Source organism: Tenrec ecaudatus, chromosome 16 (assembly GCF_050624435.1).
Source record: "Tenrec ecaudatus isolate mTenEca1 chromosome 16, mTenEca1.hap1, whole genome shotgun sequence".
Lineage (NCBI taxonomy): Eukaryota > Metazoa > Chordata > Mammalia > Afrosoricida > Tenrecidae > Tenrec > Tenrec ecaudatus.
The window spans coordinates 14398953-14414072 of NC_134545.1; the positions used below are offsets into that span (position 1 = coordinate 14398953).

Below are 15120 nucleotides of genomic sequence, written 5' to 3' on the forward strand. Positions count from 1 at the left end.
GCGGGCACTGTGAGCAGTCGCCCAAGCGATTTCAGAACTTTCCAAGCATCAGGCAGCCCAACGTCACCGCGCTCCGCTGGGTCTGCCTGTATTCCTGAAAGAGAGAGAAACCGTGAGGAGAGGAGAGGAGAGAGAGGAGGAGGGAGGAAGGGAGGGAGGGAGAGACAGAGAGAGAGAGGAGAGAGAGAGAAAGAGAGAGAGAGAGAGAGAGAGAGAGAGAGAGAGAGAGAGAGAGAGAGAGAGAGAGAGAGAGAGACCCTCTTACCTCCATCTCGGATTCCAGAGTTTTAACCCTGACCACTCGCCCTGCTCCCTCCTTTCTCCCAACTTTCCCTCCAGTGGAGCGAGCGGGGCGGCCCCGAGACGCTTCGGTTGCGCTCGTCCGAAGGTAGTGGCTTTCCCGTCCTTTGGAGCCCTCCTGGCGCCAGGCCACTTGGAAGTATTTAGGGAGAGCGAGCGCGGAGGAGGTGTGTTGGAGGTGGGCAGTCGCCGCCGAGGCTCCAGCGGCGGTGGGTGTTCCTTTGTAGGGAGCAGTAGCTACTAGCCTGAGCCAGCCGTCCCCCGCCTCGCCTCACCGGGGAGCCACTATGCCCGCGCCCCCGCCTCACCACCGGCTTCCCTGCTAGGAGCGAGCGAGCGTGGACGCAGTGAATGCGCCGGCGTCACCCAGCGAGGTAACCCGCCCCGCAGCTGGCGCGGGAGGCTTGGGAGGGTGCCTGGCGGCGCGAATGAGGGACGCCAGCCGCCTGGTCTAGGACGATCTGGGCGCCCGATCTTGGCAGAACCTTAGGGCGCCCGAGAGCTCCTGGGCGGCGCGTGGAGCCGAGCGCGGAGGCGTCTGTGTCCGCGAGAGCAGCGCGGAGGATAGTAGACCGCAGGGCCTGGTGCTGTCACTTATGTCTTGTTCGGTTGCACCAGCCCTGAGCTGGCCTGGATCCTGGAGAGAGAATGGGGTGAAGAGAGAGAGAGAGAGAGTGGGGTGAAGCCTCCCAGGGGCCAGGAGAGAATGGGAGCGCTTGTGGGGGCACCAGTCACCAGCCCCCATCCCTTTTGTTGCGATAGAAGACTGCGGGGCTCTAATCACTCCTACCCCAACCGCTGGTCGAGTTTCAGCAAGCTTCCTGGAGGCCTGGGCCCCATTTCTGGGACTCTTGCCGCTGTGATGGAGGAGGTGTCCGGGTGCAGGCTTTCTCTTAGAGGACTGCTAAGGTATTGGGGCGGGGAGTGTCCTTTGCATCTGCCTCTCCGTCTTCTTGATTTTGAAGAGCGCAATCCTTACTTAGGAAGGTGGGCGAAATTGGAAGGCGATCCGAGAACAGGAGGTAGGCTCAGGGGACTTAAATGTCTCTGGCTGTTCTATTTTCGGGTTCCTACTCAGAACCTGAGGGCTGCTAGGACACCACTGGGCGCTCCAGCCAATTTTGTCGGGCCAAGCCTCAGCCTGGGCCCAGAAGCCCATTGAAGCAGGCCGGGCTGAAACTCTGAAAAGCCCAGGCCCGGCCGCTTCACAAAATGCCCGCTGGAGACTGGAGAGCCGAGCCAAGGAAGCCGCAGAAGGCGCCCCTCGGCCGGCTGCTGAGCACTGCCAGTGGCAGTCTTTGGGATCTGCTGCGAAGTCACGTTCTTTCGCCGCCAGCCTTCTGTCTAGCCGAACGCCTTAATTTTTAAGCGTTCTCTCTTCAGGTTAGGGGACGGAGAGGGCTTTTACTTTTAAATAAAGGCCGGCAGTAATTGGAGAGCGCTGCGTGGATACGTGAGGATACAGATACCACACATTCTCTTTAGGACCAGGCTTTTCTCATCACCTCCCTCTCTCCCCTCCAGGGTTTTAACTTTTGCAAGAAGCGGGTCCGTTCCAGCATGTGGCCCCATGCAGAAAAAGATCCCTCCTGCTAGGTGTCTCATAAAGAGGCCCGTTGTCGACCTTGTGTAATTGGACTTAAAAAAATGTCTCAAAGGGACACTGGGTTTTGTTTTGTTTTGGTTCGTACCCAATGGCTTCCAAAAATACCGACTCCTTATCTTTATTGGCTCTTCCAAAAGTCCAGACAGATTTGACGGGCAGTGTGCTTATCTGGGGGGCCTGCTTAAGGTGCAGGGGAGATGCGGGCCTGCCCCCCGCGGGATCTGACGCTCCAGTGGGGCTTTAGCCAGACAGTGCGGAGTGGCCGTAGAACACTGGTAGCAAAGGGCAGAGGGACTCGGTGTGGAATACCGGAGGAGGCAGACCGCTCCCTCCTGTTCTAGAAGGACATCTCCAAACGCGCTGGCCGGGTTTTCTGCCCTTGCTGTCCTCAGAGCAGATCCCGGCGCGGGCACCCGGCCTGGGGTGCACTATGGCGGACGCGGACGAGGGCTTTGGCCTGGCTCACACACCCCTGGAGCCGGACACAAAGGACTTGCCCTGTGATTCCAAACCTGAGAGCGCCTTGGGGGTCCCCAACAAGTCCCCATCGTCCCCACAGGCTGCCTTCACCCAGCAGGTAAGAAGCCCTGAGACCTGGGTCCCTTTGACTGAAACCTGCCAGAGGGGGCGGGGGTGGGGTGGGGGGTGGAGAAATCCATGGCCTGTTTTATCTCTTGTGCTCTCTCTTAAAAAAAATAAAATAAAAATAACTCCCACTCACCCCGCTGTTATGGGATCAGCCTCCCCAAGCAGGAACAAATCCACCTTGTTGAAGGAATGATTCTGATGCCAGGGAGCTGGGGGGAAAGGTGCACATCTCTATTTTAGAACAACCTTCATTATCCAGCATTGGAGACTAACTAGAGACCGCCGGCTAATTCGCTAGGTATAGACTCAGCCCTGCACAGGGCTCATTAAGGGCCGGGTCAGCGGCCGCTTCAGGTCGTCGTGAGCGATGGCTTGACCCCTCTTTAGATCTTGCCTAGCCTCTGCCTGCACGGGCCTCCGAAAACCAGGGCCCAGTCCTGCACCCAGCACCATTTGTCTTGCGGTTGGGGCCTGGCCTGGCCGAGCCTGGCCTCTGAACACACGGGGAGGACGGCGGGGCTGCAGGCTCAGCAGACCCGCGCTGGGCCCCCAACAGAACGCGGAGCCTTCCAGCGCCTCTGCCTCATGGACTTCTACGCTCTTGGCACTCGGTGCCAGATGGCGCTCAGCGGGTAGAGCTGATCAGAGAGGTGTTGGAACAGAAGGAATACCTTCCATTCCATTCGATGATCTTTCTGGCCGATACAGGTTTCTTATTTGTGCTCCGAGGCTCATGTGACCTTTGTAGGGAAGCAGGGAGACCCTGCGATCACTCCCCAGGTTTTTCTTTTTTAAAGAGAAAAACGCAAATCCATTGATTTGAAGCTTAAACACTCTCCCAAAGCAGACGCTTTGTACATGATTTTTATTTTTGGCATTGGTTTTGTAAAATAACTTCGTCGCGGGTGGCAAGGTTAAATGGCTTCACCTAGCACCCCTTAAACAAAACAGCTGGGCAGGATCCGAGCTGGCTGGCGCTGGGATGGACCAGGGAAGGCTTTGCAGTAAGGGCATTGAGAATTATTCCCCCCCCCACCCCCCCACACACCACCCTCTGGGTTATGAGATCAGATTATGGCAAATACAAAGATTTTTAATTAGAAAAGTCACAGGCTTTCATATCTGCACCCACAGCGGTGGAGAATAAATATACATGTTAGCAGTATTTGCACATCTGTGTGTACACTGGGAGAATTTGTCTAAAATGATCCCGAGTGGGCTTTCTCTAGATCCAGACACCCATCCACACTCCTGCTCCTCAACGAAAGGGAATTGAAATAGACCTGATGTTTTCCCCTGGTCTCTTCCTCCCACGGGCACCCTGGAAAATGGGGGAGGAAGATGGAGGAATTAATTATTCCTTAGCGGTCCAAGAGCTGCTTAGAAGGAGAGGACGCTGGGACATCAGGAGGTTATTGCAAACCAACTCCCGGGGCTGAGCAGACTCAGAGAGCAGGGCCAGGGCCAGAGCTGCCGCTGGCTTCCCAGTACCTCCCTTCTTCCCCTCCTGCATACTGCCCAGCGGACTGGAGGCTCCCAACCTTCCTGCCCACAGGGCTTCAGGTCGGAAGGAGCAGCCCCCTGTGTTTTCTTGGAGATCGGTGCTCCACACTGGGGCCAGCCCGTCCCCTCGCCCCTGGCTGCTGTCTGGGCCTGGGTCTGACTGCTCGCCGCTTCCTGCAGGGCATGGAAGGGATCAAGGTGTTCCTCCACGAGCGTGAGCTGTGGCTGAAGTTCCACGACGTGGGCACAGAGATGATCATAACAAAGGCCGGAAGGTGCGTGGTCACTTGGATGGAACAATTGGGACGCTGTGGGAGAGAGGGAGGAGGTGGAGGAGGAGAGAAGGTGGCCACCCCCCTTCCCCGGCAGAGACCCAAAGAAGTAGGAAAAGAGAGCCATCCTGAAGCACAGGACAGGAGAGAGATGGGGGGGGGGGGCAGTTGGTTGGATTCAGTTCTTTTTGGAAAAACACAGTTCTTCCCCCACCCCCATCTCCCTACCCCATCCATCTCAAGCAGGTGGGGTGAATTAGGGAAACTCTCAATACCTGAAACTTGTGCTTTCCTTCCGCTGGCCAGTTGTGGAGTGGACAGGAGAAAGTGGGTGGGTGGGTGGGGTAGGGGCGGCCATACTCGCTGGGCTGACTGGTAAGGGGAGAAAGAGCTGAGAGAGGAGTGGCGGGGGAGGGGGCGACTGAAGGGGAGCGGACCAGCTCAGAGAAAACCTGGAACTGCACCGGCTTTGGGCTTCAAGGAGTCTCACCCCTGGTTCTTCACTGCTGTCCCCGCTTACTAAGCTTCCTGCCCTCGGTGACCTTGGAATGGTTCCAGCTTCCCACCCGTCCACGGTCAAACTCGGACTGTATTCGCTACCTCTTTCATTGTTTATAGAAAGCAGGCGGAGCCTTTGAAACCGAACCGGCGCTCGGCCCGGCCTCTATATACAGACACCGATAAACACGCAGCTTCGCCAGGATTCTCGCTGAAGTTCCTCTTAAACGCTGGAAACTTCTAGCTCCCAATGCTTGACTAAGGGGGGGGGGTGGTGTCGTGGGACCAGTGGTGCAGCTCTCTAAGTGTGTGTGTACCCTCGCGAAGCGAGTGTGCATGCAGAGCCGGGGATCTTACTGGCCCCATCAGGCCCTCTGCGTCTTGGAAGACCTCGAGTCCAGGTCGTCCTGGAGGACCAGCGAAGGGACAGGCCCGTAGGGTTGGGTCGCCGGCTGTGTGAATAGGGAGAAAGAAGCCTCTTGACCAGCCCCCCCCCCCACCCTCTCTAGCCAAGCCTCTGGCAGTAAACGAGAAACAGTGACATTTATTATTATTCAAAATTAAACAACCTCGGCTCCCCTCCACCCCCGCCTGGAGGCCTGATGAACGAGGAGGCGCGACTGTTTACACCAGCGAATGGAGGGCTTCTGCCCCGTTCGCCAAAGAACGAAACACCAGGCCGGTCTCTCCCCAGCCCGTCTGAGCGCAGAGGATTTCTCTATAAAAGGCCTGAGCAGCTGCCTGCGCCTCCGCCTCCAGGCGGGCCTGGCAGTAAACGCGGAGCGGCTCCAGGGAGAGAGGCCTCCAAGCGCCCCTTCCCGCCATCCCTGAGTGAGCCAAGTCCCAGGGACGAATCCTTCCACTCCTTGGCCAGCCCTGCGGAGCCCTGCTTAAGGCGCCTGTGCACCCTAGAAAACGCGGGAATGCGCGCAGTGCGGGCCCCCGCGCGCGCTGCCTTTCCATCCACCGGATCCTAGTTCAGGGCTCAGCTCCTCCGGTTCCCCACTCCGGATGGGTTGGGAATTTCTTGACTAGGAAGCCTGCTAGGCTTCCAGGGAAAGTTGGAACATTTAGAAAGAAAGTCCAGTCACCGATCTGGATTTCGGGAAGCAAGCGTCCCCACGATCTGGCAAGAGGCGTGGTCACCCACGCACGTGCCGTCGCGAGGGCGTCTCTACAGGCCACGCACACCTGGGTGTTGTCCTGACACCTTGGGAAGGTCCAACGCCCCTGGCAGGGCCCAAAGACTGGCTACTTTGTACCTAATAAGCCCTGCTCACCCCAATGTAGGTGCCTGGCTCTGGCAAAAAAGCAAGAAGGAAACGTGGATGGTCCCCACAACCGCTCGCCTCCTGGTTTCCATTTTCCGCCTGCTGCGCTCTTTCTCCTCCGCTCCCTTTCGGCCACCCCGCAACTAACGGGGAAACCCGAGATGGATCTGAGCGCTCAAGCGGAGCGGATACTACCAGTTAGTCTTCCGCGACCCACTTTCCTTAAAATCCGCGGGCCCGCGTGTCCAAATATTGGCAGTAACAGGGCCTCCTTCCCTTTCCCCTTCTCCTTTCGGCTCTTCATCCTAGGCGGATGTTCCCAAGTTACAAGGTGAAGGCGACAGGTCTTAACCCCAAAACCAAGTACATTCTCCTCATGGACATCGTTCCCGCTGACGACCACAGATACAAGTTCGCAGATAATAAATGGTAAGCGACTGAGGGAAGGGGGGAAAGGTAGAGGGGGTCAAAGTAGCCACCCAGCTACCGCGTTCCAACCTATTGTTAGTCCTTGCTGTGTGCTGGAGGCTTCTATGATCCTAACCTTGGCACCAGGAGTTCCCATGTCCTAGCAGGCTGTGTAGGCACTGCGGCTGCTAAGGACAAAGTCGACCTTTGGAACCTACCAGCTGATCCTGGAGAGAAAGATGAGGCTGTGTGCTCTCAGGAGGGTTTACAGCCTCGGAAACCCTAGTGAGCCACTGGGCTCTGCTGGAGAATGTTGCTTCCAGTCCGAACGGACTTGATGGCTTGGCGTTGGTGGCAGAGTTTTCCTGACCAGGACTTTAGTTTCAGAACTTTCCTGACAGTGATAAGGTGAAGGAAGAGAAAGTTTTCGTTTACTTCCCTTTTTCTGGATGAGAAAACGGAGGCTCCAGTAAGCAAGGTAGTTATACATATCAGACCCACAGGTCGTGAGGAATTTTTTTTTATTATAAGGTATTGTTACCAATCACTGGAGGTATTTTTTTCTGGGGGCTTAAAGCCATTTATAGTTATTTTTTACGAGAGACCTGCTTTTGAAGGCACCCGTTTATGAAATAGCAAAACGGCCCGTGCCACTGGAATTCAAACAGGCAAGAAAGGAGAGCCGTTGCTCTGTTCGTTCCTTCCACTGCTCTCCTGGCTGCTCAGAGGGCTCAAGTCGTTTTCCAGAGGTTCCCTTAACGTCTCCTCTCCCAGGATCCGCATCATTCCTAAGGAGCCAGGACTATCATGGGGTGCTCCCGCCCCTGCGGACGAATGAGGCGGAAGCGACAGGCGCCTGGTCAAGGCTGCCTGGTCTCTGGCACCGGGCTTTGAGGGGACCCAAGCAGGCCCAAGCCGGCCGCGCCGCGGAGCATAAACTCCACGTCGCGCCGGCTGGTGGTCACATCTCTCTTTGGCCCAGGTCTGTGACCGGCAAAGCGGAGCCCGCCATGCCGGGCCGCCTCTACGTGCACCCAGACTCGCCGGCCACCGGGGCGCACTGGATGCGGCAGTTGGTCTCTTTCCAGAAACTCAAACTCACCAACAACCACCTGGATCCGTTTGGGCACGTAAGTACCGGGAGCGTCTGCGCGGCGCGTGCACCGCCCACTCCGCGTCGTCCCCAGCGCCTCGCCCCCACTTCCTTGCCCGTTTCCTTTCTCCTCTTTGTTTCTCTCGTTCCTGGCTCCATCCCTGTGCTAGTCCTCTCTCCGCCTCCCACTCGACCTTTCCTTTCTCTCCCTTTGCCATCAAGCCTGTCTTTCCCTTTCCTTCGTTTCTCTCACCATCCAATTCAGTTTTCTTTTTTATCTGATTGCTCCTGCCTCGCTCCCGGACATAGGTCCCTAAGTCACTGTCTGGTTCTTCGGCGCTTCCCCTGCTGACTGGAGGACAGGGACAGCTCTCCTGGACAGTGTCCCAGGGTCCCTGTTGTGGACCCTTTGTTGGAGACTCTCATGGATGCCTTGTGCAGCCCACCTTAGGACAGACAGACACCGGACCTTTGCCCCAGCCCCATCTGGGATGGGGGAGGAGGGGACTGTGGAAAACAGTCAAGGCCAGCGAATAGTCAGCACAGACTGCAGACAGGTGTGTCCAAAGAGTATCACCAGACCCCTCACCCCTTCTTGCAAACCCTGCCTTACTATTGGGGGAAACCCCACAGGGCATCCATCTTCTCTTTTACATCAACCTCTGTGAAGAAAACTCGGCCCCCATTTCCCCCCAATGCCCAGCCTCCACCGCCAGGATCAGCTCAGGCAAGCCTGGACCAGGGCCCTCAATGTTGAGTTAGTTTAGCTTGGGCCCAAGAGAGAGGCTGTAGAGGAGAGTTGCAGACACATTGGTGTGTCTGTGTGTGTGTGTGTGTGTGTGTGTGTGAAAGAGAGAAAAGGGCTAAGTGTGCAACCGCATCTTCCAGTAAGATAGGGTTCCATCTTTCCTGCTTCATCCTACCCTATGCCCTGCCCACCACAAAAAAAAAAAATTAATGAAATTTTGAACTAGTTCCTCAACAGTAGTTAGTTGGTTTGGTTTTGGGGAAATGTTCCCAAGTCAATCTGGGCGACAATGACCAGGGAAAGCACTGCCCCTCCGATCCAATGTCTAAAACCCCCTTAAGGTGATGAGCCCTTCAGAATAAGGGACCTCAAGAATTCTGTGGAAAAACAGAATGAAAGATAATGGAATCTCCTCCCCCCTTACAATTTTTGCACACACACACACACACACACACACATCCCTGGTGGGCTTGGTAGCTCCTGCTCCTTTGCTTCTCTGAGCAACCCAGAGGGGACAAGCACCACACAGGCCTTGCCTGGTCAGCCCTGAGCCCCAGCAGGGTGGGGACCAGCCTCAGGGACTTGAGACCACATCCGATTTCCCAAAGTGGTTCCCCGGCTCAGCAAGCTGCTGCCTTTTCCAGAGAAAAACCAAGCCTGCAGCAGACATAGGTCCTCAAGTTGGGGCAGCAGATTGGAAACTTTGAAGGTAGGCAGGGGGTCTGGGGAAGATGCAAATCAGACACCTGCTGTGGTGGGGGGTGGCTGGTTGGTGGTGAGGGGCTGGATGATTTAGCTTAGCTTTGGGGAGAGGAGTCTGTCCAGCCATGCCTGTGTATAAGTGCCCAGAGGGTGGAAAGGCCAACCTCTGTCCTGTCCTGTTTAAGCCAAGTTGCCGGAATGGTCCTCCCATTTCCCATTGTTCAGAGACCTCTGGGGCTGGTGTAGGCCACTGACTGGTGACATGGGGGCTGAGGTGTGTGTGTGTGTGTGTGTGTGTGTGTGTGTGTGTGGTGGGGGGACTGGGGGCTAGAGGGGGCAACCTGTTAGCATTGATCCTATGTGTTAGGTGTAAGTGCCGGCCAGAAAGAAGGTCTGATGTTGGCATGCTTTGGATTCTAGGAGCTCTGGGAGATCTTGTGCCATGAAGTGAGACAGGCTTCAGCCCCCATGATGCTGCCCCAGGACTCCACAAGACTCTCAACCCAGTGGGTTCACCCCCTTGCCAATTTCAGGTCCTTCCAAGGCAGGAGTAGGGCAGGTCCTCTGAACAGACATTACTCCCCACTGCCTCCTTTCCCCGCCCCAGACCTAGGGCTCTCCGCACACCCTCATGGAATTAGGAGCCATTAGATCGCCCTCACACTGCTGTCTCTATGCTGTCGCAGGCCGTCAAAGCAATTTGGCTAAGCTCTGGGGATGGCCCAGCCGGGCCGGGGTTACTGTCCCCCCACTCCCCCCGCTGCGTCTCTCTGTCGCCACGCCGCCCAGGCCGGCGTCGCTATCGGCCAGGGAGGCGGCCCAGTCCGGTGGCCTGAGATTAGAGTGCGCAGCCCAGTGTGAGTGGGGGTGTGGAGGTTAGAGTTAGCTTGTCGCCCCTCCCCCGGCCGGGCTAGGACTCCCTTCCCCCTCCTCCTCCTGAGGCCCTTCCTCCCGCGTTGACCCAAGAATTTTGCCCCAGGGTCATCCATGCAAATAATCAAAGACGCACAGGCGACCTCCGATGCTCCGCGTTGGGGTCTTGGGGCGGAGGGTGGGCAGGTAGGGGGAAAAGGCAGGCCCGATTTCCAGGGCGGTACACCGGGTAATCCGCCCATTGCACGGGTGTGTGCGCGTGTTGGGAGCGTTTGGATAAATATTAGCGTTACGGCCTGCTGGGCTGTGAAAAGCGCAGTCTTTAGAACAACAAACCGCGTTTTACTAGGAAAGATGCTGCTTGCTCACAGGCCGGCCTGGCTGCAGCAAAGCTGAGGAGCCCGGAGCGCTCAGAACGGAATCACCATGCTGGGCAAGCCGGACTCCCACGGATCCCAGCCTTTCAAGGAAGCAGGCCTGCGGGTCCAGCTTCCAGCCTCTGTGTGTGTGTGGAAATCAGACCCCTTGGTGAGGAGCACCTGAGGGTATTGCGTCACCTGTCCAGGGCTTCACCACCCACGGGATCCTGAAGCTAGATAGTGACTCACGGCTGCCACCACTGAGTCAATTCTGACGCACAGTGACCCTACAGGGCAGGTTAGAGCTGGCCCCTGTGGGTTTCCGAGATGGTTGCTCTTATTCTCTTTGTTTGTGAAATAAATCATTTTATTGGGGGCTCTTAAACAGCTTTTTATCACAATCCATCCATCCACCATCTCAAGCACATGTGTACGTAGGTTGCCATCATCCTTTTCAAAACATGGTATTTCTTCTTGAGCCCTTGGTATCAGCTCCTCTTTTCCCCCTCCCTTCCCCCACCCTCCCATCCTCCTGAGCCCTTGATAAATTGTGAATTGTTATTATCTCCCTATTTGACACCGTCCGGTGTCTGAGTGTTAACTCTTTATGGGAGCAGAAACTCTCCTTTCTCCAGAGGAGCAGCTGGTGGTTTCCGAACTGCTGACTTTCATAGTGAGCAGCCCAAGGTGTAACTGAAGACCCCACCAGGTCTCCTGAGAGTCATGGCTGTAAGGAGGACAACAGGGCAGCCACAGTGGGTCAGCTTCCACTTTCCCTGGGGGAGCCCCTGGTGGAAGGAGCAAGTCCCCTAAGATCCAGCTGTGCCATGCTGGCAGCGGCCAGCCTCCAGGTAGTTCCAGTGGAGGGGCTGGACTTGAATGTTGACAAGGGAGAGAAAGGAGAACTCAAATGAGGGGGAACCAGCCCCTTCTCTGACGGTGGAGGTGGGCTCTCTTTCCCACATCTTCTTGGTGCCATGGAATTCTCTTTGCCCGCTGCTTCAACAAACGGCCAGGATCCGGAGTCTCCACAAACACACAGGAAAGCTTCGCAGAGCGACCTGTGGTCCTCCCCTCCCCCGCCAGCCCAGATCCCTGTCACCTTTAGCCTTCTGAGGATCTACTGGGACATTTATTTATTTGTTTGCCTCTCTCCATTCCAAAACTGTCACCCAGCTTTGTTGGGTGTGCCCAGAGAGCGGTTTCCCAGCCGATGGGGCCGAGGGAGGTGCCATTCGCAGGGAGTTAATTTATTAAGCAAACTTTATTAAGCATCCTGATGTACCGCCCTGTGTGTCTTGGGTAGATTCCTGGAAAATTCGCCTGGCTTTTGGGGGTTGGAAATTGTCACTGTTGAAATGTTTCTTTTTCATGAAATCACTGGCCCCCTTTCAAGAAAACAAGACGGGGAGAGAGGGGGACACAAACAAACCAACAAACCCAAAGGTGGCTTATTCGACCGGAGGACCTCCCGGCGGGTGGGTGGGTGCGTTTCCCATCTCTAACCTCGCTGGCCTTTTGCGTGTTCTTTTTAGATCATTCTAAACTCCATGCACAAGTACCAGCCCAGGCTGCACATCGTGAAAGCCGACGAAAACAATGGTTTCGGCTCAAAGAACACAGCGTTCTGCACACACGTCTTTCCGGAGACGGCCTTCATCGCGGTGACTTCTTATCAGAACCACAAGGTAAGCTCCGCCCACCGCCGTACCGGTTCCTGGGCCCGCCTGCTCATTTGCATGCGTAGGTGGGGGTGGGCGGTGTTGGGGGTTGTGTGTGGACGTCATCAGCCGGAAGCTCTCTGATTCCTGGGAGGCCCTGGCCTTCCTCCCTAACACCCAACAAGAGGTCTGGGGGCTGGTACCAGAAACTGAGATTGGGCTTGGGTGCTTGTCCTGGTGCGTGAGAGAGTAGAACTGCCCCGTGGGTTTTCGGGGTTTGTTTGCTTTGCTTTGCTTTTGTGCCTGCCATCTCAGTGAAAGTTGGTGGCCAAGCTCCTCTCCCGTGGACCCGATGGCTGGGCTCGAACCCCCATCCTCCATGGTGTGCACCCTTGTTCTTAATTGCCATGCCACCAGGGCTCTGTCCAAAACCCGCGTGTTCGAGCAAGGCTGGCATTGTAAAACGGAGCCTAAATGAAGGCCAAGCAGGGCTCAGGTCCCAGGACTTCAAGGAGACCCAGCATCTCCCGACCCCCCCCCCCTTCCCCCCCAGCACGCTGAGAACCTGAAGTTTCACGTCTGGGACCCCGCAGGGTGGAACAGTGGTGAGGGAGGCTGCCTGGATTGTGTAAAGGTCAGACCCCTCGCTGGTCACCATTCAGGCCTCTTTCTGCACATTAAAAAGACAATGGTATTGCAGCGGGGTGTCACCACACTGCTGCTTGGGACTCAGCTTTTCATCCCTCCCCCACTCCACCCCCTGGCCGGCAGGAGAAGGGACTGGCTGGGACTTGAGCCTGTGGAGACCTGACCTGCCTGCAGGATTGATTTGATCGAAGAGGGATTTGATTGGTGGGTCCCTTAGCATCGGCGTGAAGGGGGGTGAAGTCTGGGGCTGGGGGAGGGGCTGCTGATGGGTGGTCGCCGATTTCGGAGTACTAAGTGTTGACACACTATGACAAGCACGGAAAGAAGTGTGAGGATGGCAGATGTTTCCTTCTGGTGCGCGTAAGGTCGCTCGCTGTGGGTTGATGGTACCTAACAACAAAAAGAAGCTGTGATGTGGGGTTAGGTGGCAGTGGGAGGGGGACAAAAGGGGCCTCTTTGGGGTCAGTAAGCACAGATCACCTGGGTAACTTGCAGAGGTGGATAGGGGAGAGGGGTGCGCTTCCCGTTCTGGGGAGTCAGGCAGGAAGACCTGGGAATGGGGGAGAGGCATTCAGCAATTGACAGTCACCAGACCCAGGGCGGGCCAGGCAGCACATGAGGTCCCATTGGGGCTGCTATTACCAAGCCTGTGGGTCACTTCCAAAGCCAGGATAGATAGTCCTGGAGCCCTGTGGCCTCTCTATCAGTCAGCCGGGAAGCCCAGATCTGAAGAAGTTCCCTCTAGACAGTGGTTCTCAACCTTCCTAATGCCGTGACCCTTTCATACAGTTCCTCATGTGGTGGTGACTCCCCAGCCATACAATTATTTTCGTTGCTACTTCATCACTGTCATATTGCTACTGTGATGAATCGGGCGAGCCCTGTGAAAGAGTCATTTGACCCCCAAAGGGTCGTGACCCACAGGTTGAGAACCGCTGCTCTAGAAGAAAGGCCTCCCCAAACACAATTCTTTCTTTTTAAATGTTCTTCTAAATTGTATTTCTTTTGTTCTTGTTGAGAAGATACCCACAAACACACAAAGTGCAGCAACCTCTCCATGTGTCTGAGTTAGGGAACCTTTCCCTCCTTTCTTGCACAATTCTTACCTCCTCACATCACTTCTCTGCCCCTTCAGCTTTCTGTCTCACCTTTTGAGTTGTTGACGTCAATTGGATCCTGGGTAAAAGGAAAGTGAACAAACAAACATACCTGCCGCTGTTCAAATGTTCTCACTCATAGGTAACCCCCAGTCAGGTCTCCGAAAAAGAAGCTGTGAATCTGGGTGGGAGTAGACAGCCTCAGCTTTCTCGCCTGGATCCTGTATAGATACTTCTTGAAAGAGCCAACTGATCAAGACCACTAAGTAACTAAGGAACCAAAACTATCGTTGGTTTTAAGATGACTTCAGGGTATAGTTTTGGTTTCAAGATGATCTCGGGCCAATGATTTGAGGGGTTCATCTACTCTTCAGGACTCCCAAAAGTCAGGATTCCATGGGGGTTGGCACTCTCTTCTGCATTCTCCCCCCTCTTTATCGTGATTCTTCAATGAAATCTGTGATCCAAATGTTTAGTAATGGAGCCAGGTACCATCCAGTTCTTCTGGTCTCATGACAAAAGGAGGTAGTTGTTCATGGTGGCAATGAGTCACCCATTCCATACCCTCCACCTCCTCCTTACTCCTTCTTCGTCTGCTACTTTAAGGCCGGGGTGGGGAAACTTCTCTGCCAAGGGCTATTTGCATGTTGATAACATCATTTGAGGGCCATATAAGATTATCAACTTAAAAAATTAGCTGGCTGTATTTGGTCAAACCTTTAATGGACTCATCGTTCCTGTGATGACTGGAACTTCTTCCCCTGGACGAAACATGTGTGATGGGTATTGAAGTTCCCCGTCCCTGCTCTAGGTGAACAGAGACGGACTGTGGGACCTGGATGGTCACTTGCATACTGTTAAGATACACAGCTAACTAGGAGGTAGACCAGAAACACTAAACCTATTAATAGGCCCATTAACTGAGATGTGCCACGAACCCATGACCCTAAACCTCCAAACTAGGAAACTAAATTCCATGAGGTGTTTGGTTGTCCATAAGCAGCCCCAGCAGCTACTTGCTCTGTCATGGCTGCGAATGGACTATCATGTATAGCCTTTTGCCAATTAAATTCTTTTCAAGTGTACAAGTTATGGACAGCAATTACAATGATTGGCGATGCAACCCTTAATCAGTGCAATTTTTTCACCGCCGTTCATCCATTCCCCTGGTCACTCGGAACAACCCCCTAGCTCTGTTTGCCCTTTATTCTCTTTTTATGTAAGCCAGGTCAGATAATATTTGTCCTCTGGTGATTGCCTTGTTAGGCTCAGCATGTCTTCAAGCTCTCTCCACGTGGCTGTTAAGCCTTCATTTCTCCTGCTGGCTGCCTCGAATTCTAGTTCATGTTCAGTACCACATTTTGTTTATCCATTCATCTGGTGACGGGCATTTAGATGGGTTCCATCTTTGGCTATAGTAAATAACGAGCGTCGCAAGGAACGTTGGGTACAAATCTCTGCTTGGGCCTCTGCTTTCAAGTCTTTGGGGGCAT

General features: G+C 55.0%; 1 protein-coding gene across 1 annotated transcript in view; it reads left to right on the top strand.

The window, feature by feature from the left end:
* The first annotated feature begins 2336 nt into the window (after positions 1–2336).
* Positions 2337–15120, top strand: part of TBX5 (T-box transcription factor 5) — a 62211-nt gene continuing 49427 nt past the window's right edge. Inside the window, exons 1-5 of the mRNA XM_075534572.1 lie at positions 2337–2483; positions 4178–4272; positions 6348–6467; positions 7429–7576; positions 11757–11909. Coding sequence (XP_075390687.1) covers positions 2337–2483; positions 4178–4272; positions 6348–6467; positions 7429–7576; positions 11757–11909 — 663 coding nt within the window. The remainder of the gene's footprint in view (positions 2484–4177; positions 4273–6347; positions 6468–7428; positions 7577–11756; positions 11910–15120) is intronic.